Source organism: Strix aluco, chromosome 4 (genome assembly GCF_031877795.1).
Source record: "Strix aluco isolate bStrAlu1 chromosome 4, bStrAlu1.hap1, whole genome shotgun sequence".
NCBI classification, from domain to species: Eukaryota; Metazoa; Chordata; class Aves; order Strigiformes; family Strigidae; genus Strix; species Strix aluco.
The window spans coordinates 41,751,267-41,779,053 of NC_133934.1; the positions used below are offsets into that span (position 1 = coordinate 41,751,267).

Here is a 27,787-nt window from a genome sequence, read left to right on the forward strand (position 1 = left end):
AGTGCACCTGCAGCAAAAGTACATACAGATGTACTGCATTCCATAGCCAATGCTGTGAAAGTGCCCAATCCCACTGTCTTGGGCTTAATGTTTTAGGATGAACTCACAGATAGGTAATAAAATAATGTCATTTAGACAGGTAAAAAAATGCACACAGGCTGGTGATGATATTAATAATATTCCAAGTTAGCGTAAGCCATGACAATTCACATTGCTCTTCCACCAAGGTCCCCTACTATGATACTGGACTTCACCACAGGAGAGGGACTCTCATCTTTTTTATTGTGGTCCACGTTTCTGGCTGTATCTCAGAGTCTTATGAGCACATGTGGCAACAGTGTGTGCTAAGGTAGGTAGGCTGGATTTTGGTCATGCAGCTCAATTCAGAGATGATGGATGAACTAGATTTGTACTAGTGTTTCTGACAGTGATGGGCTTCCTGATGCATTAAGTAAGATACCAAAATAAACTTGATGGTGTGGGACAGAGTACAGTTACTGTGAGATTATAGCACATTTGTCCTTTTGCTTTAGGGATGTTACCCGTTCCTGTGCTTCATCACTCAGTTCAAACACTGTACAAACTGTGGTTTGGTGGTGGTAGCAATATGAAGACACCAAAATGCTCTCTAACTTCGTAATTCCCTGTCATGTACAATGCTCACTAGGCTACTGAATATTCACCACTTTTTTCTGGCCAGCCTCTCAAATTCATCAGCCACAAGGAGCTGAGCAGCTTGTAGGCTATTAGTGAAAGTTACAGTTGTTGGAGTTATCTGTAGTCTTCATGATATCAGCTTGATGAGATGGAGATAGATGGGCACTGGAGAGGGGAGTTATTTGTGTGGATTATAGAGGTCCTAAACTTGGAGTGTCATTGCCCTGTAAACAGCAGAAAAATACAAAGTTGTTATCGAAAAAGTGTAATAGTCACATTAACTTAAAAATTTCCTACATGCAGGAATCTGGATTTCGGACTCCGTTAGGCATAATTTTCCTTGTAATACCTACAGAAGTTAATTAAACAAGTAGTTACTGCTTTGCAGTCCAGACAGAGACACACTATTAACTTAGGCAGGAGTGATCAATAACTTGCACTCTCTGAAAGAGGAAGCACATATCGTACATGTAAAATGCATGCAATTCTCTTAAAAAGAGCTTTTAAGTTTTTATGAGTGGCTGCACAACTAGAATTGTTGTTTAAAAATTAAAATAGTTCATTGTACACCTCCCAGAAATTGCTTCATCAGGACTCTGTGATTACAGTTTTCACCAAATCCTTCCTTTCCTGCTACCGTCCTTTTGTTAGTCTGTCATTCTTTCCTCTCCCTCAAAAAAAAAAGAAAAAAAAAGATTGTTTTATGGAGTGTAAGTTCCTCATGAGGCTCCAACCCTGATACCAGGATTTCCAGTTTCCTGGTCAATTATCTGGGTACAGTTAAATGATTCTCTGTTCAATTATCCACAATAATTTCCATTATGAGGGCAAGTGTTTCACCTTGCCCCACAGTGCAGGGAGAGGACCAGTGATAGCATCAGCATCTACACTCACTACATACACTAAGAAAAAGCCAGATCTTTTTAAAGCTTCTGCTGTTGCAGCCTTCTCCCTGCTACTTGCAGGCGTGGGAGAGGCTTCTCACAATGATCAAACAAGCCTCCAGCACCTTACGGTAATACCAGTCTGTCGCTGATGAATCCTGAGACCTGGTATAAAAGGTAAAGAATAGGAAAATGCATTCAGTAAATGGCTGGCATGGTTCAAGAACTTCTGATGAGTAAAATCCTTAACAAATACCTTGATCCTGCCCAAGTTTATGACTTTGAGGTTCCTCACCTCCGCACAACAGCACATGCCTTCATTACAACAATCCTTGTATTAAATGTGCCGACACCTGTGCTCTAAAGAAGTGGCAGAAATCAAGCTGACAAATTTTCACGTAGTTGTCTGAACACACCCAACTTTCTACTAAGAATAACCTCAGGGGTTCTGGGGATGATCATCCTGAGGAGTTTTGTACTGAGGTAAAAAAGATGGTGCTTTTTTTTGTTTATTTGGACATCATAAAGATCTGGTGTCCATTGCTGATTATCCAGCTCTGAAGCACTGTCCTGTCCGCCTTTTTAAAGTTGCATAGTTAAAGAACAACATTATGTAAATCAATCTGTCCAGAAATTCTTAGCAGATGCATCTGGTTTTCTTCATTCTCTTGTGATATCATGTTTCAAATTTAATACCTTATTTTATGTATCCTGCTGACAGTGTTTATTTTTGTGACCATGAAACTCTCAGTGCTTGTCTATTCTTCCTCAATGCTGACAGTACTCTGAACATGGCACTCGCTCACTGAAGCAACGAAAATGAAATAAGAGTAATCTTATAAATGAGTCTGCTTAACATCAGGACAGAGATTCCCTTGCCTTCTGGTTTTGAAATTTCAGTATGCAAAATGATAAAGGATCCTAGGAGATCTGCAGGCTTGGCAAGGGAGTACAAAGTTTGGGTACTGTTGTGCTGACCTGGTTTGGCTCTTTATTTATCTTCCTCTGCTGTCTTTTTGCTTTGTACACTGTCTGTTGTGTATCCTTGTCCCGTGTTTGCTCAGTGCCTGGCACAGACTAGTCCAGTCTGCTACTAGAGTGCCTACAGGATGGTGCACGTACTTACAGTCTATTAATACTGGAAGAAGTTGAGACATCAAGCACTCGCATGCACACACAACCTACTTACCCAGGAGTTGCAAAATGTTTTCTATAGATACAAAAAACCTGCAGGAATTTCAAAAGGTGTATCTGCACTAATTAGAGTCAGTATTGTTTACATGCCAGAGCTTTCCTCATCACCTCCAACTGCCCCTGTCTGTCGTGTGTGTGTCTCCCAAGTTTTAACATCCATATCATCCTGCGTCTTTGAGGACACATTTGAAAATGAGTTTCAAACTCACAGTCCACCTTTAAAGCAGTAATAAATCCTGTCACAATTTTTGTTTTCAATAAACTGGCTTGTGTAGCAAGTCACAGCTTCCATTACTATTAAGTTTCTTAATTCCCTAAGACCCCTGAGGCTGAAATACCTGCAGTTGTTTGGTACCATTGACTGGGTATTTAATCTTTGAAAATATAAGTATCTTTTGTGCATCAAATACTATATATTACTTTTTCTAGTTGTATTTTTATAAGCTTTCATAACTATTTTTACCCAATCGTTCTTAAGGTCCACAGGCCAGATGCTGAGTATCTATAAATCATGCAGATTCAAATACATCAAAGACACTACATTCACGTGTCCCAGGATTTGGCTTCCTACTTCCAGTTTTACAGACTTTTCTTCAACTAATCTTGCAAATGCCTTAACCACATCCAGTTCCTACTGTACCCCTCTCAATCCCTTTCAATTACCTCCTTCTTAACATATAACCCCTCCGTAATTCTTTCCTTTTAGATCCTTTTAAATCCTGTTTTTTCCTTCTTCTTTTTTTTTTTTAAAAAATTAGCTAATTGTTAGAAGCATTTCTAACTCTTTGAAATTGTACTTCTGAATGCATTGTGGTATGTTGACTCTAAGGGCTAAAGTTTCTAAGCAGCTTTCAGAATAATGAGATTTGTGTGCATGACTCCCTCGCACTGCTTTAAAGATTTACTCTTTAGAATTAAAAGATTTTCAAAAAATCAGTTTCTTTGTGCTGCTGGCTTGTAAACACTGTGCTCAGAGCATGCATCCTTTACAGCGCAGTTACTCTTTTCTTTTCTGAGTTACTTGCTGTGCTTGAATTGCTTGGGAACATCTACCCTTAACATGTAACTTTATAACCCCAAGGGCGTGTCATCCTTAGCAGCAGCTGATACCTCTGTAGTTTTTGTCCAATTTGCCTCCAGTATGCACTTAGCATTTGTATGCATAAAATATTTGCATTCCTTTAACAGGTGACTCATTCTCTTTCTTTGCCTGACCAACATTTCCACCCGTAAGTGGCAGCAGCTTGTAGATATCTTATGTAAAGTGTAAGTGGCAGTAACTTGAGATATCTTATGTAAAGTTTCAGTCCAATCCAAAATGGTAGACTCATGTGCTACATTTTTTACTTCAGCAATGCCTAAAATGTTAATCTAAAATGCCTGGGTTTTGCAGGCTGGCTTGGTTGCCACAATTGTTCCTGACATTTCACAGTCTGTTATACTTTGTATTATTATTTCACATCAAGTTTCATGACAAGCAAGCCTATCTAGCATCTAATTATTGCCTGCAGTATGCTTGACCTAGTGATTTGGGTTGGGTTTACTGAGCCTAAGCTTGGATGCCGTTATTCACTTTTGCACTGATGCTGTAGCACAGGTACGCCAATGTGCCACATGGCTGGCTGGCTGTGCCAAACAAGGTGAGTTGGCTTTGTTGGTTGCACTGGTTGGTCCTGGAGTATTTGCACTGTCTGAGGTAAGCCTGGCACGACTCCGTCTGCGCCTGCTGCTGTGTGTGCTCTCCCTGGGTGCTGCGGGACAGCCATCAATCTCAAACCCAAGGTTAGCACTCCCTGATGTGAACCAGGGCACAGTCATGTATTGTTGGTTTTTTTTCCTCCTTCACCTGCCTCCCCTGGCATAACTACACCACCTCTCATCCTGCTCTTTTCTTCAGAGCTAATCACAGCATGTGCTGAAGCACTTTGCATCCCAAAAAAGCATATTATTCTAACGTTTCCTGCATATACCACATTTTGAGTTCCAAGTTTTTGCCTCATTGGCAGCTTTTTGGTTAATTAGCTGATTCTGTTAATAATGAGCTATGTGAAACATAATTACAAATAATTGGAGAATAAGAATGCTGTGCAAGTCTCCTGGAAGGGAGGGAGGGAAGGAAAATAAGTTATCTGGTACGTGTATAGGTTTTCACACATGGCTGCAGTTGCCCTGCCCTTTCCTCAGGGATTATGTGATAGTGACTTTACGATGACCCTGTTATCATGAAGTTACACATATGCCTAAGTCATCATTTGATAACCAAGGTACTAAGGCTTGTGCTGGGTCTGTTCTTCACTCTGCCTGAAGCTGTGTAAATGTATTGGCTTTTCCATAATCAAGACTGCAATACCCACTGACTGGATTTAACTGTTCCCTAAAGAAAAAAAAAACCTGTTAGCTGCAGACTTCTTAAAGACCCTGGAAAATGTTAGGATCTTTATATACAAATAACATGCATTACAGATAGACAACAGGTAATTTGAAAAGCTAAACAACAGGTAGAAAGATAAAGCATAAAAAAATGTTAATACTTGAGTATTTCCATATGTTAAGGTGTTTAGAAGGCTTAATTCTTATCAATGCTCTATTTCTTCCTTGTAACAACTATGCTTTTATAATTATTTTTTAAATCCTTAACTTCTCAGTAATACAACTTTAACACCAAGCGTTTTCTGTAGGTATTTTAAAGTCTTTTTGTTTTGAAGAAAAAGTTTCCTGCATTCAGAATCACCTACTTAGCATGCACTGGGAGTAGAGGAGGCTGCAGTATCAAGGATGCAGCTGAATCCTCAATACACATTCCCATCCAGCACCTTTTAGTTTATCCTCTTTAAATACAGAGGGATGAGGGGGGTGTATGTCTTTTTTTGCTTCATTTTGCTACCCAGTGATATTACTTGGCATAGCTGCTTTAGGAGAGGCAAAGGAAAGGAGACCAGAGTCAGGCTTTTGTTCCTTGGCTAGTGCAGCGTTTCAGGTCAGTGAGCCAGGCTGCATTTGCTGCTTTTTCATTCAGCCTCCTCCCTGTATTAACCCCAGCAGCCTTAATATACCTTTGGGAGGGGGAAACGCTTTTCTTTTCAAAATAGTTATCTTCAGACATAGTTTATACAGGTTTAAGGAAGTGCCATACAAATGCTTTAAGCATATGCAAGAGTGAACTGCAATCATATATAGCCTTAAGCATGACAGGGTGCATAAAAAATTGTAATTTTTTAAAAAGCTTTTCAAACAGAGGACGATCCTCCCTGGATCTGATAAATGGACCAAACAGTTCCCACAAATGCAGCCTGTCATAAGTGGTAGGACTAAGCTGTCTCTGATGACCCCAGATCTGGTACTGTAACCAGCATCCCCAACAGCAGCATTCTGTGTTTGACATCTGCTCTGCCAAGCTCTGGAGCAGGGGAGTGCAGAAAAGAAGCCAAGGGAAAGATATTTTTCTCTTTTTTGATGTCAGCTCTTGCAGCTCTGGGGCTTTTTCCATAAGGCCTCAGTCCTTGCAGCTTTATGATGAATAACTTCTAGGCATGACAACTAAAGAAAAATGCAGTCTTCTCATCCTTGCTCCCCAAGCCCTATCACCCTCCACTCCCCTCAGAAACCTACTGAGAGCTCAAATAGCCCTGAAGTCAATACAAACACATTAAAAATATACTTTATGAGGTAAACTGGTGAATATTGGATGCTTGCCACTGGCAAATCATTTTGTCTTTCCAGCCTCAGGCTTGTGCCTCTTCCTCTTTCTTTGAGGATAAAGCTTCCTGGGGTTTCTAAAAGTCTCTGGTGACCTTTTCTGGACTTGGCTGGCTTTTTCAGCAGGGAGCACTTCTGTTGCTATGGCAGTGGGAGCCAGGGCCCCTGCTCCAGTCAAAAGGTTTGGGGACTTTCTTCTGAGGCATCACTGCTACAAGGAAGACAGCAATTAGGTGAAGCCTTCAGGTATGACAAAAACATATATATATGCACTGCCTGGGCTATCTGACATAGGTTATCCTTGCTGCAGATAGGTAGCTATGTGGTTTATGGAGTGAATTACTTTTCTGTGAATTTGGTAACTCAAAAGGTCCATTTTGGGAGCTCTTCTATACTTAATTAACTTCACCGTGGCCTGAAAGCATGTGCTTCAGCACGGAGGGTGGTGGTGCAGCCTGCAAGGGAAGTTACAGCAGCTCCACAAGCTCCATCCAGTTGGAGGTAAGTCAAGCACCAATAGGTATTCTCCTTGTAAACTCTATTTCATTAAGAACGAGCGGACTCCTTGTCCCCACCATGTGAGGGGCTGCGGTTCACAGTCAGATTCACAAACCGTCCAGCACTACGGAGCCCAAGCACCTTTGCTGGGGTTTGGCTTTGCTTATAGGAATATCTCCATGCAAGTAAGCTCATATTTGGTCCTTACACACAGCTGTTGCTGTTACAATCAATAAAGCTTAAAGAGAGGCCTGCAATACAGCTTTGGGACCAAATGCACAATAACAACGGCAATACAAAACTCCCTTCTGCTGGTTCACTCTTCTCACACAACACAGCCTGACCAAGAGACTGCGAGTCTGCCCGAGGGCTGTGCATTAACTGGGCTCTTCCTACCCTTTCTTGCTCTCTGCCGTTTCCTCCTCTAGCTTGTCATTATCTCTACATGATCTTTGGAAAAATAAATGCTGCGGGATGCTTTTTCCTCCAGATGATCAATGAGATAATGATTTTTAATTAAAAAAAAAAATAATTCTTTTTTCTTTCTTTTTTTGTTTTTTTTTAAGAGCCAGAGAGAAAGAGAAGGACTAAGATGTGTTCTCAGGAAAAATGTTCCTGTTTGGTGAATGGTCTAAGACTGCTAAACTAACAAAGGCAAAGAGGTTAGGTTTTCTACCTTGCTTAAAGCAGAACACTTACGGTCTTGTGTTAATCCTCTCTAGAAAAGTGAATAAAGACTATGATCTATTAAAAGAAAACAAAAAAAAAAATCTAAAAAACTCCACAAGAAGCTAAACATGCCTTACATGTCACATACTATAAAACCTCAGTTCTAAATCACTACTGCTTTTGGCAGAATATAAATTCAAAGATATCAGCTGGTCAAAATCTAATCCTTTTCCTTAAAAAAAATACTTAGCACACAAATGAAAACCTTAGTTAAAAACAAAGCTGTGAGCTTTGAATGTATACACATGCTGACAAAAAAAGTCTTAAACTGCTGTTAAATTGTCTGTAAATTGCTGCTCTTCTGGGTAAATATTTTCTGATATACTGTTGTCTCTTAATCTGAAATGCAAACTGTTTATTACTGATATAACATGCTTTTTTAAAAAAATGAGCTGCAATATTTGCATATGCCAACCACTGTGCTCAGACACCAAGTAAGGAATATTGTGGCAGGCAAACAGCAGAAAAAAGTTTAGTTCACCTTGCTTCAAACATGCACTTTAAAAGGGAAATATTTTGCTCTAGATTTACTTTGATGGAAGTAAATTTTCCTCTCAGGGGAACTGAAAATGTTATAGACCTTATTCATGACTAGACTTTCCTTAATTTCATCACATATGCATTGACAAGTCTGTCCTGAGAATCACCACAGCTTCAGCCTTTTAAGAGTAAGCTAGTTGAAGATTGTCAGTAATGGGTCAGATGAAAGATTGATGCAAGAGACGGATTTTTTTCATGGAACATCAGTTCAGCAACATCCCCTATGCCAAAAGTAGCTAGCACAAAGGACACAAAATTTCTGGGTCCATGCTCTTCTAGTACTTTGCATTTATTAATGCAAAAGCTATGTCAGAAAGAGGAAAGAGGCAGGATGTTGTACTCAAAGCTTTTAACAAAGTATTAAACTCTCTTCTAATTACACCAAAAAAAATATTATGATATATGTTAGCTAGCCTGCCACACAGCATCACCTTTCACTAGATATTCTGCCAGGTAATACATGTAGAGCTACAGGATGGAAAAAAGGTAGCTTACCTAGGCCATGCTATTAGCCTAAGAGACTGCTGGTATTGCCTATACTACCAAAAAAGTGTCTTCTCCTTACCTTAGCAGAAATGGCAACAAGCATAGCAGTGACACTAATAGCTCTGGGCGTGCTGACAGCCAGGTGGGATAGGAAACAATGCCGTTTTGCCTTTGCTTCGTAAGGCGCACATTGCACCATCATCGTTGCCAACTGGCTAGCAAGCAGATATGGCAGGCTGTAGTTTCTTGAGCTAGAGCCTTGAAAAGCAGGTTAGAGCTCCTAAAAGATCATGGGGACAAATGTTGTAGCATGCTGTTTAGAGGAAATAAACTGAAACCAGCAAATGCAGCTTGCCATGAATTTTTATAGTCCTAGGTCTGTGGTTATTCAAGACCTGTGTGCCAGTCAGTTAGCATCCCTTGTTGGTACCCCATTCATAAGCTCTTAATAGTAAAAGCACCTGCATTCTCAGTGGACTACATTGCAATTTTGTCTCCCCACCTCTCCCTCCCAATCCCAGCTGCTATTTCAGAAACAGATAAATAGTTCTTGCTCTCAGGTCTAAGCAACAACTGCAAATGACTTTATAAGCTCCCCCTTATGATACTGACAATTGACTTGCAAACATCAAATAGTTTAGTCACTGACCTGATTTTGGGTTGCTGTGGTCTCCTTTCAGTGGTGTGTCCCAGTGCTTGGAGAGTCAGGGTCATACCTTCTAAGAGGGTGCAAATGCAGGTTTCTTAGCATGAAAATGGTGGAGCCACAGCTGGTCATTAATCAGGAGGTACAAACAGGAGCCCCTGCAGGAAAACAGCTCAAAATAAACCCCTGAGAGTGAAGCTGTAAAGGCTTAATATAACCTTTGGTGTGGTCTGTTGCTGTGTGGGATTAGTGAGGAGCTGGGAAATATGAGGTGGCTCAGGTGGCAGCAGTTCCTCCTGACTGCAACCTCCTATGCTGGTGGTGCCGCTGGTGCCAACACGGATCCTCCTGGGTCACCTGGAGTGTGTTGGGCGAGTGACCCAAGAAGGCGCTTCAGGCCCACTGATGACTGGGTTCCTGCTCTCAATTTGGGTTCTGGGAGGTTGCTGAGGATAACAAAGATACAGTCCTCATCTTCTTGTCTAGTTTAGGTGGTAGCTACTGAGCTGACCTCTTTGGCAAAGGGCTGAGAGTTATTAGCTTGCAGGTACTACTGCTGGGATTACTCCCCTGGCTGTGCTTTCTCAGCTCTTCGCACTTGTCTGTCTGCCTGCCTGCCTGTTGGGAGCTACTTTCCGTCTACTTGCCAGTTTTGCTTCCCCATGCCAGAATGAAAGTTTACCCTGGCATTTCTTTAAAATAGAAGCTTACTAGTTCTAAATCAGGATACACATTTAACTAAGAGAGTGGTGAATGTCACTTAATCACTTAGGCAGAGGAAAAAAAAATTTTAAAAAGTCCTGATTTTCTCCCCCATCTCAAAAGCTAAAAAAAAGAATCTAATTAGAGTAATGCAAACACATACACCCCACCAGACACTCTTCTCTTCTGCGTCTACTTCCCAAGGCCTCCAGTTGAAAAAGTCACTACAATACCCCTTCAAAACCAAGGAGGAGACCTTGCTGCTGACCAGGAGTGCACAGATGTGTCTCCTTCCCACCCATCTGGGGCAGTTTGTTGACCAGAGCTCATAACATTGCCGGTTGTGCAGACAGGCAGCACATCTTTGGTGCAGGGAATTACCCAACAGAGAATCAGGGATGTAAGTGCCACCATTGAGCTAACAGGCAGCTAATGCATAGAACTACTGCATGAGCTGGTGGTGTTACAGGCTTTTCATGATGGAAATTCAGGCTGTGGGCAGCTGTGCTCTGTAAGTGCTTCAAATGGCTGCTGCTATCATGGCACTGTATCTGAAGGCTGAGATATTGTAGCTGCTGCTGACCTCCTCTGTCAGAGCAGTCTCCCTCCAGTGCAAGGAGCTGCCCAGCCAGGAGTATCACAAACTGCCCTCACCCTTTCCCATCCACAGGCATTGCAGAGGAGTCAGGGAGGTGAGCAGTAGGAGCCAGGCTTGGACATCCCTCTGCTTCCAGACCACCAGGAATACATGTGGCAACATCTCAGCCTTGAACTAAGAGAAGAGTCAAAGCAGAAATCTGCCCAGCCTCCTTGTCCCTCTTCCCATGCTGAAATGCAGTGTTCTGAGTTGATAGATGTGCACCAGTAACTGCTGTGTAACTCCTGTCTATCACTCATCCCTGCAACCAGGGACAAGCCACTCACTTCAGAACAAGATGCAGAGTCCACTCTGCTTTTTTTTTTTTTTTTTTTTTCTTTCTCTCTGCTCAAGCCTTATTACCCTCCTGACATATCCTTACCTGCAAAAGCTCTTTAAAGCTTTTTCCTTAAAGGTTTGCACCTGATGTTATCAAGGGTAATTAGATAATTGATATACAATTCACACAAGGTGCTCTGGTTTCTTTATACACAGTGCTTTCCCCAGGCTGCAAACTTCAAATGATACAAATGGGAGAATCCTCTGTTGTTTTACTGTGTTTAACTTTAGGCTATGTTAAAACTAATGCCTAATCATTTTTGATGTATCTAAAGCACTTTATTGTTCTTTCAATAGTAATTTTTCTTTGTTCCTAGCTGTTCCCTTGCCAAGGGTAGTGCTTTGTTAATGACTCCAGCCTTGTTAGGGACTTGATAGGAGTTTTTGTTATTCATAAAACCACCTTTACTTGTATTTTGTTTTGTTGTTAAAATCACCATTTCAGTTTATCATAATTTTGGAAAGGTATTTACCAAGGTTTATTCAGTAGAACTGCCTAAGGAATTAGTCCCTAACAGTTTAGATGGAAAGTTTAGGTAGAAAATAACAGGTTTTCTATTTTTTTTCTGCAGTTGGGAATGTCTTCAGCTGGCATTTGACTACAGAACCCTTTTAACATCTCTAAGCAAGGAACAGTCACGTATTTTCAGTGCATGCTTATAATTTTCTTATTTTTGCTACTTTTGACATTCAGAGGTCTTCAGAGGCAATGTTCACTTTAACTGTTCATTCAGAAAGCTGCCTGAATAAATAAAAATTAGATTGTGTCCAGTTAAATATTACCACAACTCTGCCATATGCAGTGGATCTCAGGGATGAATTTAACCCATTAATTTAATTAGAAAGATTTAGGATAGAGGTGCAGCACTGAAGAACTGAAGTGTATGGGTATGCATAAAGTTAAGTTATAGGTCTTAAAGAGATGCAAATAAAAAAAGAAAAATATTTCCTTTAAAAATAAATAAAATAATAGGTAATAAGCAGCTCTTCCTTCCCTAGTCTTTGAAGATGGTTGATTGACTTTTGCTGTTCCTATATGTGACTCCTAAACTTTTGCAGTGTGGGTACCCACTTTCAACAGACTAATCCCACTTAGGAAGATGAAGTATTTTATATCTTATGAGTTGCAGATAGAAGAAGAACCAGTGGTGCTGGGAATTTCTAGGTTTTTGTGTGTGTGTGTAAGGGGGACAAATAAATCTCTACTTACACGACTTTTTACTAGAATCAAGTCCTCACTGACTTTTTCAATGCTTCCGTACTTGAGGACTATTACGTCTGTATGACTGTTTTGTCCTCACTTCTGTATTTGCCTCTTATTTAAGTGGCCATTCAAGATATGAGTTATGGTATTGCTGGAGCTAACAATGCTCTTTGTTGGAGAAGATGACTTTGGTTTCTCTTTCTGTTGATAGCAGACAGCTGGTGTGGCTGGGGGCTGTGGGAATGGCGAGCAGCCATACAGCCCTGGGCCACCCTGCAGCTGGCTGGGCTTGTCTGGTCCTTCACCCACTCGACACAGCAGGTTATTTTAGCAGCAGTAGATGTACAACAAATTGAAACATTAATACTGTAACTTCTGAGAGGTATTTATTCATTCAGATCATGGTAATTTTTTTTTTTTTTAAACTGTACTTCATCAATCTTTTACTTTGTAGTCCATAATGTAATACATCCAAATATAAAATAGGACAGGTGTACAATTTTTATTCCATAGTTCAACTTCTTAATTACAGTCTAGTAATTTACAGGCATGTGCTCTCTGTAAATCCTTTAAGCATGTATTGAAAACATTACTTTAATGCATCAGTAAGTTGGTCAAAGCTTCTATAGCTGTTGTTTAATAACAACTAAGCCAACTATCTCAGACTAGTCAGCACAGAAGTGTATGTTTTTCTTTTACTTATTATAATGTATATATTACTAATTGTAGTCTATGGTATAATACTTCAAATTCACACACCTGAAAATATTTTCCCTATTTTTTTAGAGAGCTATATTTCCTAAATTACAATAACCAAGAATTTGACCTTGATTCCCAGAAAATTAGACAACTCCATCTTACTTGTTGATTGAGCTCTACCAGCCACTTATCAGCCCAGCTCATCACTGGCTGCCTTGCCTAGCAGCACATTGGATAGGGATTACACAAAGTTGTCTCCAGCTCTTCTTGGATCTTTAAAAATAGTTTATAATAGTTGAATTGCTAGGGAATGTTTTGTCCTGAATGTTGTTTAAGAGCGAGTGAAGGCTGTAATTCCGGACTCTCAGAAAAGTGAGAGAAGTGGATATTTTGCAGGATACCTGCAGGAAAGGGTGTTTATTCACAGAGATGCCTGGAAAACACTCTGACCATTGGAAAGGCTAGTCGATAAACAGAAGCATCCCAGAGGCTCAGAAGGGACCACAAATTTCTATTTTGCCACCTAATGCTTGGTAAACCGTGTGTGTGTTTATGTGGGCTGGACTGCTGTGAAATGTTAAAAGAGATGTGCAATGGACCAGATTGTCTGAAGAGTTGGTAAATGCCAATCTACTTTGGCCAACAGAGTTTGAGGTGGAAAACTGCAGGTCAGGCCAAAGTCAGAAGGAATGTGCCCCTTGCAGGGACAGCAACTGTGGAGAAAGACTCCCAACCCCAAAGATCAGGTCTATATAGCCGCAGTGCAGACCTGTACGGAAAACTGGCAGCAGAGCCCTGATGAAGCATCATTACCCTTTCAGGTGTAGATTACCATGATACATTTAGATGTAAAACAGTAGCTGCAATTTGGAGGCTGATATGACAAGAATAAAGGAAAATGAACTTTAGGGGGGCTTAGTTTTTGTCTATATGAAATCCCTCTTCCTTGGCTGGCAATCCTTTTAAAAGTGCATTTGTACAGCCTTCACGCTGGTACTCTGATTTCCTAGGAACTCATTTAGTGAAGGGAGAGGATACAACTTCTATCCATGTGTTCTGCTTACAAATAAATGACTCTGAAGGTGTATAAAAACAATAGGAAACAAATGAAAGGGTTTTCTGCTAATAGGAAAGAAAAGGTGATGTTTTACTGCCATCTCTGCAAATGCAGCTTTGATAATGAGAATCATGGGGACATCTTTTTATAGATAGTAACTTTGCTGGCATATTGGAGAATAAACTGGAGCCCTGCACAGCTGAAAGCAAAATCTGCTGCACATTGGACAATCTCTCTCTTTTTTGGGTTTTGTAAAAAAAGCCCCTCTGACCCTCTGCAGCTTGACTAGCAATTTACCTGTATCATGCATTCATCAGAGATTACACATCCATTTCACATTTGAACCAATGTCTTCAGTTAAAGCTGTTATAACCCCTTGGTGGCTTATACAAACCACATTTTAATATAATTCTAACTCAGTTTCTTGTATCTATGTTAGCTCAATAAGGATAATCACAAATAAAACCTGCTTGCCAAGGTTAAGTTCAGCTACTTCTAAACATTCGTAAGAAGTACATCCACTGAATAAGATGCTTCTGTTCTTACATATTCCCCTCTCTGGGTAGCACTGAATTTTGAAGTCGGATGGGAAGGTAGATCACCAATGCAATTTTCTCCCTCAGAGATGTTTGTCTGTCTGTGCTATGAGCTGTAACTCTTCCATGGAAAAAATCTGTAGTGAGACTGGCCCCTAAGGACAGAACTTCTTCCTCCTCCTCAGGTGCCTTTCTCTTTCCCTCCCCTCTGCTCTGCTAGCACAAGCTGCAGCAAGTGAAGTACCCAAGGCAGAAAGGCTTGTGGCTCTGCCAAGCCAAGATCAAAGCAGCTTTAGTCATTCTTAGCTTGAGGAAGGGATCTGCAACAGCAGAAACACCTTCGCACAAGCCAGAAAGCAGGGAAGAGAGAGGACCAGCATTCTGGCAGAATCCTGCAGGTGGGGAGCCAGCAGAAGGGAAGAAACACCAAATAGGAAAAAGAATAAAGAAAATAACTGAAATAGATAAAAAGAGGTGAACACTGCAAGGAGTCACGAAGGCAGAGCCACACTGTTCTTTTTTTAAGAGCTGTATGTGATTTCTGAAGAGAAACACATGTTGTCTTGATCCACAAAGGGAGTAGGCAGAGCTACTTTGTACTGATCTGGGTTGACATTTCCTGGAAAATTTAGCTAAACACTTTTCCTCTTTCAAAAAAGCCTGAGATGCAGAGAAATATTAATCTGAGGTAAAACAGTGACAATAATGTTTTGCTTCTACACACTATCCACAAAGCATCCTCAGGAACGCACATACATACCTTTGGTGGAAAACTCAGCACTGTCTTGGTGCCCAGCAAAGCTTTGCTCTAGTTGCGCTCATGTATTTCATGATCAATACATTTCAGATGATGCAGTTCTCTTTATTCTAAATGTAAGTCCTTTGCAGGAGTGGGTGGAACTGATTGCCTCTCAATTCCTGAATATTTACGATGGAAATAAACAGACAAGCCCTGGTATGAAGAGGTATCTAAAATTATCAGTGGCTGACCTTTGTAGGTCATACTTCCTTCATATCCAGAATTAAACCCGATTCCTGCTTCTTACCTTTTACCACCTATTTCCTACTTCCTTTCTCAATTAAACTGCCAACTCCTAATCTCACCATTTGGCCTTTCACCTCTGAGCAAGCTCATGACTCCTGATCTTCTTAATCTAGGATCATTACCATCAATCACTCCTTTAGGCAAATGAAACCTTTTTTACACAGAGGGATGCTAGGGGCCTGCAGATCTTTCAGGCTCATAATACCTTTTTAGTTCTGGTGCCGGTTGCAGTTTTTGACTAAACGGTGCCTAGTGGTGTTTTGTGCCAATTAGACACTCCAAACTGATCAACAGAAATTTGCTTGGGCTGTGATTCCTTCCAGCTTGAGTCATTTACTGGGAGAGGTGAAGGATTAACCTAATTAAATCATCTAATACTTTGACAAAGCGTTAGGGATACTGCCAAGGTTAATGAGAGCTAAGGTTAATGAGGACCAAGTTTTCCTTTCCTATGTCTTAATGTCTTTTAGATAGTACCACTTACCAGACTTGCCTCATTGCAGCTTCCCTCACATCCCTTACACTGTCCGTGATATCCACCTCAACGCCCTATTCGTCTGCTTCTCTAAAATGGATCATTGTGACTTTTTCTACATCTTCTGTTGAGTATGAGCTTTCCTGCTGGCCCGCTTTGCAAGGCTCCTTCTCATTTATATATTCTGTGAAGCTGGGCATCTACCTCAGTGGCCACACAAAAAAACCAAACTTCTCTTTGTGTATTATTAAACTGCTTGACAGTGCTGTGGATATGAAGCCTTTTAGGTAACCACAAATTCTTATTGTTTTAACCCATATCCTCTTTGTTCCCCTGTTGTCTGCGTTGTTTTCATAAGGGCCATTGAAGCACCTACTGCACTAGGATATACAAAACAGATTTGGAAGGGGGTTAAACAAATGAATTAATGAACTTTATAATACTAATACCAACTATAAAAAGTTACTTCTGAGAAGGTTTTTTTGTTTTCAAGGGTTTTGAAATGGTTTTGCTAACAACCTTGATGGATTAAAAATAAATCCATTATCATATTCTTTTTTAATTGTACATCTTGTGTTCTCTTGAAAAATGCTGGGCTAACAGCATTAAAGATTGATGCTCTTTAAACAGAAAATGGATACACCCCTGGTGGCAGCCACATTGAAAGCCTCCCAATATTGTCTTCCTAAAATGCTCCATCCCCAATCTGTCTGGGTAGGTTAAAAGTGTCCCACTCAGTTCCTTGTAGAAGTTATCAGTAAAAATGAATCCTGATTATGATGGCTTTTTTTTTTTTTTTACACAAAGGTGACATCCACTCTTACAGAGGTGCAACCCATCAAATCAATTTGGTTAAGCTATTTATATACTTTACTTCTATGATCTTCTGTGGCATCCGATTTCAGTGAGGTCATGGAAACATTGATGCCTGGTAAATTGCCAGTAATCAAAGGTTGTTAAGTGCTTGTCAGCTTCCTTTCAAGCTTAGTCTATGTTTATCATGAGGAAGACCTAGTTCAGCATCTACAGACCATTTATTTGTAAACTGATAGCACCCAGGAAGTATGTATTATATCATTAAAATATCCACACTGTTGCAGAAACATTTGTTCTAAAGCAACCTCATTTTTCTGAAATGAGACTGTGCCCAATGAAAAGTGAAGTCTTGTCATGCCTCTGCAACAAGGCTGCTCTCCAATACATGAAATGCTTTGTTTCCCAGCTCCTCTCTTCTCTAAGCCCTCTCCCCCAAGTCTTATGTTTAGTTTAGATTCTGGAATATATGCAGGGAGACACACATGATTTTAGAGTTTTAGTTGCACTTGGTGCTAATCCCAGTTTTTCCAGTTGCTCTCTCCTGTGGTAGTAGTTTGCTGTCCACAAAAAAAGTCAGATAAGCTTACACAGAAAAAGTTTAGGGTAGGTCCTGATGAACTCTTAAGATACAAAGATCTTCTTTTCAGGCATGTTGATTAAAGCCCTCTCTGCCATAATAAAATTAATTGAAAAAAATGAAGCAAGTCATCAGTTGGGGTAGTATAGCTCCACTGAAAGGATGAGCCAACATCAGTTAACGCTACCTGTGCACTATATTCAAGACATGTTCAGAACTATCTGGCATTTAAAAAAAAAAAAAACTGTGAAGAAACTTCATAGTCTTTTGAAGAAATGCATATTAAAGCTAAATACTCTTGGTGAAATATGAGAGGAAGATATACCTGTCTATTCTATCAAGTTGTTCAGATGTTTGTTGGGTGGAAAATAAATGGTTGTAGGAAGACTTAAAGCAATTCTCAGTGTTAAATTAGTCATGAAATACTGTTATCAGTGGAAAGCTTGGAGAACACCCAAGACAGAACTGAATTGAGAGGTAGGCATGATCATTTATTATTAATAAAACTTTCTGTTGAAGGAGTCCTGTGCTTAGTAAGTCATAACTGTTTGGCAAATCCATCATCCCAGACATTACAGTAGCCCAGCTCTGAAGCACTCTGTCCCTAGGGCCACCTTCTACCCATAGTAGGATGATTGCAGTTGTCTGTGGTGAAGCTGCATGCTAGCTTTTTGGCCTCTGTTTTTAAAAAAGAGTAATTTGTTTAAGTTGAAAACAGTGAGATAACTGTCTTCACTATGACTCTAATGTGTCCTATCATTTTTTTCTGCGTCATTCTGCACAGTTTGAAAGAAGTGAAGTGAAAACAAACCTCTATCCTCCATCTACCTCTTTTCACTGGTCACATATAAATATGTGTATATATATACACACACATAGATGTGTGTGCTTGCGCATGTTTCTATGCTGCACTGTGGCAAGCTCTTATTAAACTTTTCTCAGGATATGGACTTTTATTTAACCTTTATATTTCTAGACCAATCAACAGTTGCTCACTGTTGAACCACAACAAACTCTGATATATTTTTCTTTTATTTTGCCTATAAAACCTGAAAACATGTAGATCATATTTTTTTTCCCCCAGAACACCTGAATATTAGTTATGTGGATTGTTTTCTGACAAGGACTGCTAGAGCTTACAATTAGTGTCCAGCTACAAGTAAGCGGAAGGTTTCCTTTGGCAGTGCAAGATGCTGTGCAATATTACTCAACAAGGGTTATAAAAGGCATAGAAGTTCTCTGCCCCAACAGGAGCCTAGTTCCCATTAGACACTTCAAAATCAGACCACTGAGATGCAGACACTGAATGATATAACCCTACCAATGTGTGCATAACATAAGCTGCTTAGCTGGTTTAGCAATTCTCCTTTGCCTCTCTATTTTGGGCATACCGTGTTGCTTCCAGGACTTTGACAGTTTGAGGCCAGTTACAATCAGCAGTTCGAGGGCTGCATTTACATTTTAGGCAGCCATTTTCTTCTTTTTCCAAATCCTCTTTTTTTCCTGTTCAGGCTGCAAATAAATGATGCTGCGAGACCTGCACCTGGGAAGGCTGACAGTCTGCAGTGGCTAGTCTGGTTCTGTGTACTGATAGCTAAACAAATCTGAAGTATCCTCATACAGTAGCCTTACTGCTTCTGTTCCTGAGTGCACCATATCTTCAAATTTAATCTAAACAATACCTAAACAAGCTCACTTATTTTAAAACCATAAAATGACAAGTCTAACTCTATAGACACATTTCATTCAGCTTATTCGAAAGATCTCTTCACTAACTAGCAGCAGTTGCTCAATGTATGGATGCATTTCACAATTTTCCAAGTGCATGCATCCTGAATGCTGTAAGATCTCATTCCCCTCCTAAAAAGTTCCTATGACCTACAATTTTGTGTCTTACAACTACAAGGTGCTGCCATAAAATAGCACATAGTCATTGGTACTAGAACCATCCTCTGGATGCAATCAATGCTCTTTGTGCATAAACACAGCTTAAGGAGCAATAAACAAAACACAGTCATCCTACTCCCTCAAAACAGGGTAGATTGCACATCAGTATTTTGGTTAGTCAGCCACCTCTCCAGCAATCAGAATAAGCAACTTAATTACATTTGATATTTTTGGAACCTGAAAGCACTGTTACAGCCACCTCTTAGAGGATGTGATCTATCTGCATTTATGGTGCTTTCATCTGTAAATTCATCTTTTGAGTAAAAGCAGGCCACGTACTTACTTACGTATAAATTTATACTTGCTCTTCTCTTGAAAAATCCTAAACCTATCAGTTATGTTCCACACAATCTGTATTAACTGATTTCTGTTGAGAAGAACCATAGGCCCCCCTCAACAAGTTTTAGAGACCTCTAATGCCAACAGCTTGATACGTCAGAGGGATACCACGGGCCATAATGATCATTAATGTGGCAGAAGTCTGTCTTACCCTGAATTGTGCCTGTGCCTAAAGTACCAAAATATTGTAACATTTAACTTGTTTGCACTTCTTGTTTCCTCCATCATGAGATCTACAATACCATTCACTTGCTAACTCTGGAAAGTTCATGCGATTTCCATCACAGATTTAAAAAAGTCTGAAACCATCCAACCAGTTTCATGTCAGTTTTTCACTCCACTCCTACCTGTCAAGAGCACTGCAAGATCTCTGCAAGATCTTTTAGGCTGCACTGCAGGGAGTCAACATGCTTTTAGGTGATGGCAGTGTACCAATGTTAATTTGACTAACCTAGTTCAGCATGCAGTATGCAATTATTTCCTACTCAGCTGATTTTTTTTTTTCCCCAGCCTATTTTCAATTTAATTTATATTTTGGTAAGGACTCTACCTTTCAAAACGACAGCTAGTCCACAAGCCTTCCATTATGCTGCAGCTGCTGCTGTTATATTTGCCACTAAAAAATTCTCACCTTTTGTGACAATGGGAATCACAATTGCTAAATATATTATGTATAGAAATTCGATTGCTTTTTTTCCTGAAGGGAGGAAATGTGAAGGCAAAACCTTACAGTTTATTTCATGCTTCACTACAGTGTAATTCTAGACCCTAAGATTTCTACCATTCCTATTTTGGTAATGAATGGAATGTAAAAGGGAGGTATTTAAAATTAATTGCAGCAGTTCTGAGGGTTAAACCTGCTTAACCCAACCTTTTATTAAGAGAATGTCAACAGAGCATATATCTTGTCTAGGGAGTGCTGAGACATCATTATTCTTCTACCAGCATGTTTAGTTCTAAAACCTGGGATTTCTTCAGGTTCCTGTAGCCGTCATGCACACCATATACCCATCCCAAATTACAGTGTCTGTTCTGAGCTACTCACTACAGCAGGATTTGACCTGAGAAACTCTAGAGTTTTGTTTTACTTTATTAACTTGGAGTACTTTTAAACAGTTTTTAAACAAAGTTTTTCCCTCGACCAGCAAGGGAATTTTCAGCCTGAAGTTCTCAGCAGCATCCGGTGAGGCTCTTGGCCAAGTTCTCCAGATACTGTACATCCACAAGGACAGCCTGCTGGCTCTTGCTGTGGCATTTTCTTAATCCTCAGAACAGATTTCCTGGATCTAGGAAATTTAATTCCTGACTCCTTCGACCCAGATGCTGGCAAAAGTGTAGTCTGCAGTCTGTACGTAATTAGGTGTGTCCATTTTTTCCTTTTTTTTTTGTTTCTAGGAACTGGCCTTGCTGTTAAATTTTTCTAAAACAGTCATATTAATATGTTCAAAAATCCACTGTTGAGTTTCAGATAAAGGATCACATCTGTTCATGAAAATCTTCTTCTCGGCTGGGTTGCAATCTATGCAGCTGCTGCTTACCGGATGGAACAAAGTTTTGTCCTACAGGAATGAAAGAAAAAATAGAATTAAGTAGCAAATGCTAAGTCATTGGAAGTGTTCTCATTTTACAGAACATGGATTAACACAGCCCTATCTGAAATGATTTTGTGGTCTCTGTGTGCTAACCTTGTGTAATAACCACAGCTATTATTAGGAAGCTGTAGAGAATGGAGCGATTTTTTCCCTTGGGTTATCATCCTTCATGAAATTGGGGATTCAGGAAAGAATGAGGAGACATCCTCTAGTCTTTAACTAACAAACACACAATACAATGAAAAACAGAATGTCTTTTAACAATCTTTGCATATCATGTGCTTGCCTGGAGCCCATTTAAATGTCTGAACCTGAAAAGTGGTTTTCTTTTGTTTGGATTTGTTTTTGACGGTTTCTATCATGCTTCTGTGCAGGAGGATCTGTAGAAAGCTGTCTGGAAAATGGATGCTCTTCAACTTGATGAAGATGTTAAAAATGAATTATTAACTGAAGTGGTGTGATGAACAGACACAGGACTGATGATTTCAGTTCTCACCCCATGAAATGCAGACTTTGCCTATGGCCTTGATAAGACCAGCCACTGAAATATGCTCTCCCTCCTAATAAGAAGGAAATCCAACACTCTTTTAGCTCCCTGTGGAGATTTTGGGAGGATAAGCATGGTTTAATTTGCTTTAAAAAGGATATTTATGATGATTAGTTTTATTAATTTTAATTCACAAGAGTGAATTGTAAGTAAACTGGCTGTGAATCTTTTGTAAAGCAGAAACTACCCAGATGCGCAACTGGTATATGTGGGTTGGGTATTTTTAACATACTTAGTTCATGTAGGTAAGTGTTTGAGAGAGACAGATGTGGGTGTGATTAGATGGTTTGAAAGTTTCTAGGGACTCTACATTTACTGTATCTGTTGAAACAAATTTCACATTACTCTTGGTAAACCACATCCAGGCTTTGTCCCTCCATGCCAAACATGCCCTGCCAGTGTTTTAACAGTAATCCAAGATGTGCTTGCTTGGCCAAGTTTGTGAGAGGGGAAAAAAAAAGGTACTTGTCAAATTGCAATTGATTAAAAGCTCACAAAACTGCTCTGGGTGCTGAGCAACAATCATACAGAAACTTCTCTTTACCTAAAAATACCCGACAATTCAAAAAGAAGTATGGAGACAAAAATAAATATCACACAATAAACCAGTAAGAAATAGTAGCTATTTAAAAACACTTTTGAAAAAGAAAGGTTTTTTGTCTTTTAAATTTAAGAAAGATGAAATTGATTGATTCTCTTTTGAAACACTATTAAAGTACAATGTCCTTTTTTTATACTAACATATGCAACAAAGAGCAAAATCGAAGCATCTTGTGCTCTGGCTGAGTGTGATGGTGTTACATCTGCCTTTCACAAGCATTGGTTTTCACCTCCAGCATCTGCCCTTCCCCCCAAACAGTGGGTAAACACACACACACAAAAGACTCAGAGGGATGCCGTTGAAGCTGACAGGATTAAATCAAATACTCCATTTTGCTCTACAAGGTGAGCAGGTAGGATACTTCAGCTTGCAAGAAGGGACTAACTGTACCATGTAGGCTGTAGTGTCCCTATTAAGAGGTGGGCCTGCAAGAACTCCCAAGCACCCTGTGGGGTGGTGCAGGCACCCATTTGCACCTTGCCAGCTCCTCCTGTCCTCTGTGAGAGACTGATGGAGTGGCACTGCCCAAAATCAGGACATAGTGACTGTGTCACAGCTACCCTGCCTGATGTGGGGCCTGGGAGGAAGGTGGCATCTGGTTTTCCTTGCATTATAGCTGGGCATAAGGGTCAGCCAAGCTATTAGGAAGCTAAAGTTGGAATACTAGAAGCTGTAATAGGGTAGCTGGTACAAGAAGAAACCAAACAGCTTCAGTACAAAAAGCATGTTATGAAAAACACTCCAGCCTTTCCAAAGAGAGCTGGTGGTCATTCTTCTCACAGAAATATCCAGGGGATGCAATTTTTGAGTGAAGCATTGTTGGTGCTTTCTTTCAGGAAGTCTCATTAGGAGGAGAGGAGAGCATCTTTTAAGAACAGGGACACAGTTATCACTCTGGAAAAACTTCTGGCTGACTTAGCTATATATAAAGACCTATTAATTTATCATTGCAAGCTTATGCTGACCTACAGTCAAAGCCTGCTGCTCTTATGGGTTTCAATGGAAACAGGCTCAGGACTTTAAGGGGTAACAGTTGTGTGCATTGTAGAGAAGAACTTTCCAAGAGAAAGATATGAATTCCTCTTTACACCAATATTACAAACCCACAAGAGCTCTTGTGGAGACACTTCTAACATCTGAAAACAGCAGAGTGATTTTTTTTTTTCTTCTGCATGAAGGCAAGTCTGAAGCTTATTTTCAGAAGGAGAAACTTCTCCATAAGATAATGGGCCTCGACAGTTCAGGGGGTTGGTAATGAGACACAGAGCCTTTCATTTCTTCTAGGTCACTGCTATAACTATGGTCAAGGTCAATAACAACTGGAAATCATTATCTGGCTGCAGTAGTTTATCTGAAATTAGTTGGTAGCCCCAGCGCAGTTTCAGCAGGACAGATGTCCATACGATAAAAGCCACTATCACAATGACATGTCTTCAGTTGTCTGAGGAAATAATCTACGTACCTACTGTGTGAAGAGTGAACTTACTCTTACAGTTTGTCCCTGAAGCTGTCAGGACAGTATGAACAAACCACACTTTCTGGGCACAGTTTTTGACGTTGTCAGTCTAGAGTCTATCATAATCACTAAACTCGGGGTAGAATTATTGTATAACGAAACTGATTTTGCACAATTGTTTCTTTTTAAAGACCTACCAAATCAGCCCTCTCTTGGATACTTGTGCTCTACAAACAGCACTAATGGGATGAGGGCACACAAATTGAATCATATTTTATCAGAACCAATGTATTACCTGTCAACCCAGAATGATGCTACATTGAAAACCAGAGGTGTATTCCTTCACTGGGAGGAATGGAAATTTGTAGGCACTGTTGATCTTTGGCACTGGCATGCTTAGGAATCTCAAATAGAGTCAAGGAAATGACTTAAGCTTGGGAAGCCACTATTCTCCCAAATCGCTAGCAATTTCAGGTTATTTACATTTCTCTATTGAATTTCTCACATTGCTCCCATCATTGATGGGAGCCCCATTATGGTGTCAACATATTTTTTTTCCTGGTATTAAACTCACTTTCTTCTATTTCCAACCCATGGCAGTGTTTACGGTATTACTTGGATTCATTCTACTCCACTGCTTCTTACAGGGTTTTGTTAAAGGTATGCTTGGCTGTAGGCCAATATTTTGGGTTGATCCTAAAAAATAGATTACTTAATATCACAGACTTACTAGACTTTCAAATAATTGTTCAGATGTAGCTTAAGCAGTATGGGAATAGGAATAGTTTTTTGACACATGCTTATTAGTGCTAGTTTTGGTTTCATTCATCTGAAAAGAATCCAGTTTGCACACTCTGAGACTGCACTGCAATAAGAAACAAAGTGTGGGTAGTGGGGATAAGCTGAATTTTTTTTCAGAAGAGCACTCCTTAGCCAAACTAAAATATTAATGTATTCTACTTGCCACTAAAATATTTAAGCTGGTTTTATTTGCCAGTATCCAAATACAGGTTGGTAGGGTGTCTATGCTATAAGCATATGGAATTTTAAAACAGTGTCTGGCTTCAAACTGTATTTGCAGCACTTTGTAGTCACATCACAGCCCTAACTTCTTCTTACCAGTGCTCAAGGATGCAAATGATCATGAGGAGACTCATCCTTAAAAGAGTAAAAACCTCTTATCTTCTAGTTTTATAGGAACAGTATGACAGCATGGTAAGAAATGCTTCATATTAATTATATTATAAGATACTTAATAGCAAGGTAATTTTTCCTAAAGCATGGGAAGAATTATTGGCAGGATCGATACGTGACCATTAGGGAACCTTTGTGTCTGTAAATGGTGCAGAGAACAGAACAGAGTTACTGACTTGCTCTCTGTTTTTTTAAAGGAGGTACTTGCTTAACAGACTACTACTGTTATTTATTTAGGATGCAATTTTAGTAGCATACCATTCTCTAGGTAAAGGGCTCTAGTACAGATGCAGTTAAACCAAATAACATCCTTTCTCTGTACAGGTTGTTTTTTTTTGGGGGGGGGGGGGGAACACTATAAATGCTATTGTCAAGATGCTTTCAAAACTAGATAAGGATTACATCATGAGCATTTTGGAGGTATAGCTGTACCACCAAAAATCTCTAATGTAAATCTGCCCTGCATCTGAGGAAATAGACTATGTGAAACAATAAAAAACTGCTTACTGTGTAGCCAAACCAAAACTAAGCCTAAAGAAAACAATGTATACATAATTCTATTATTTCAATGCAGTTTCTTAATTTGAAGGTTTATGCAATTAATCAGCTTGCTGTCAGGTTGGTATTACAGTTAAGACTGTCACAGTACTTCCATCATAACAAAATTTTGCGGTGTTTCTTGCTGATATGGAAATGCCTGCCTTGCACTCAGAATTTTTATATGAGCCCTGTCAGCCTTCTGGAAGTTAAAAATGAAGCTGTGCAGAGAATTTCATAGAACTCAAATGGTGTATTTTTTTCAAATGTCATTTTTTTTAGTTATCTGCTGTATTCTGTCCTCATCAAAGGCGATGAGCCTTACAGAGGGCAGCTCCAGACCTGCATTTCATCTTATGAACTGGCTACATTAAGCACCAATGAAGTGCTAAAGGTATGAAAGTTTCTTTCTTGTAGCTTGGGTAGGCAAAAAGATAAATCATAAGGGTTTTGAAGCAAGAAGGTATTATTATGGCATTATAAAGCCAGATATGCAGCAATACAGCCATGACAATTTATATCCTCTAAATATCTGGCCCATGCATTCTAACTTTATTACAGGTAATACTTCAGTTTCAAAGGGAATGCACTTCTGGAAAATCTTGCGGTGGATCTCCGACTGCAACATAAATAGGGTAGAAAGCCACAGGCTAATAAGTAGTCACTCAGAAAAAGGGTCGGGGCAAACCTATTTTTATTGATTCTGAATTAGTTTTCTACTATATATCATTTCAAACTAGAAAGCAGTATTGAGGTTTATCTGGCAAAGACCAATTCCTGGCACTTTGGCCTCAGCTTAAGCAAGGTTGTGGACAAGGCACAGTGGACAAAGAAAAGTGAAGGATGTGTGAGAGGAATCCCCAGCGCTTCAGAGAAATGTATGTCCTTATCCTGCATGGAATACAGAGTTCATTAGTGAAATATTTAATCAAGGCAATTTTCTGATTAACCATTTAAAAAACCTAACAACAACAACTTGGTAGTATTACCAGGACTTTTTGCCCTCAATGAGGCTCTGACAGTTTCTAGTTTGACCTCCTGTTTCCAGTGATTTATAAAAATGGGCTGAAACTTAGCAGATCAAAGTAGTGTCTAAGCTGCTTATCTTTAATTTATAAACTCCAGCCTTCTTTGGGCTTACAGAACTGCTTTTAATGTTGGTTTTTGGTTTTTTTTTTTTTTTTTTTTTTTGAGGGAGATTTTTCTGCCACTTATAATCTTTAAAATGTAGTAAAATAATAATGTTTAGCTCATGAGCAGCATTTCTTGCTGCTGTCACATTGGATGAAAATATTTCCAACAGAGCCTCTGTTAAAATGACACAAGCATCTTGAAGTGCCAGAATGGTAAAACACCTTTCAGGGAACAGATCCAACACAGACACCCTCTGAGCTGGATCAGATCCATTTTCATTTAAATTTGACCTAAATAGCTGAACGCTCAAAAGGAACATACTCTAGAGAGATTACCACAAAATTAAATTGGAATAAGATGGGGTGGATTTTAGAACAAAACTTCTCTGATGGGAAAACACAAGCCTGCACTAAACTGAATATAGGCTCAAGACAGTCTGAACCTCTGAGATGCCCCACAGTGACTCCAACCTTCCTATAGCTCCAGTGCTGGTTTCCCTTCATCCCGTGACAGTCATACAGTGTGACTGGGCTACTGTGCGAAATGGCGTCGAAGCAGAACTTCCTGGTGTGAAGTGGCTCCCCGGGGCGGATGTCTTCTCTCCAACCAAAGGTGAAGAGCTAGAAAAACAATCAGGCAATATAACGATATATTACCAGTGAAAAACATTGAAAATCACACACAAAGCTTGATACATGTGTCCCTACTCTGTCCATCCCAGCTGCCAGTTAAATGAGATCCTGCCTGCATACAATTCAGTGATGCCAACTGCCTTAATTAAAGTGTGTCAGCAGCGATGTGGAATATACCCCAGGAAGGCACAATCCCTATGGCAGGGAAGAAAAAATCTTTGGCGACACAGTACTGTGGCGAGGAGAGGGGATAAGCTGTATTAGTTACCTCAGTTAAAGCAGCATTCATATGCACTAGGACTACAGCTACCTAGGACTCAGAAAGCCTCTGCTAGTGCTGTTTCTCTAGCTCTCATTTGGGTCTGAAGAAGCTACCTAGAGAGATCTTCCT

The 27,787-nt window shown here is 39.8% G+C and overlaps 1 protein-coding gene across 3 annotated transcripts in view; it reads right to left on the reverse strand.

Annotated features, from left to right (window-relative positions):
- Window positions 1–20,775: 20,775 nt before the first annotated feature.
- Window positions 20,776–27,787, reverse strand: part of GALNTL6 (polypeptide N-acetylgalactosaminyltransferase like 6) — a 507,888-nt gene continuing 500,876 nt past the window's right edge. For 2 of the 3 annotated variants that reach the window (XM_074822812.1, XM_074822810.1), the window contains 2 exons: window positions 27,235–27,384; window positions 20,776–21,262 (listed from right to left, as the gene is read on the reverse strand). In XM_074822812.1, the coding sequence (XP_074678913.1) occupies window positions 21,095–21,262; window positions 27,235–27,384 (318 nt within the window). In that variant the 3' untranslated portion in view covers window positions 20,776–21,094. Of the gene's footprint in view, window positions 21,263–26,175; window positions 26,522–27,234; window positions 27,385–27,787 lie in introns of those variants that run through there. The other variant, XM_074822811.1, reaches the window with a different exon arrangement.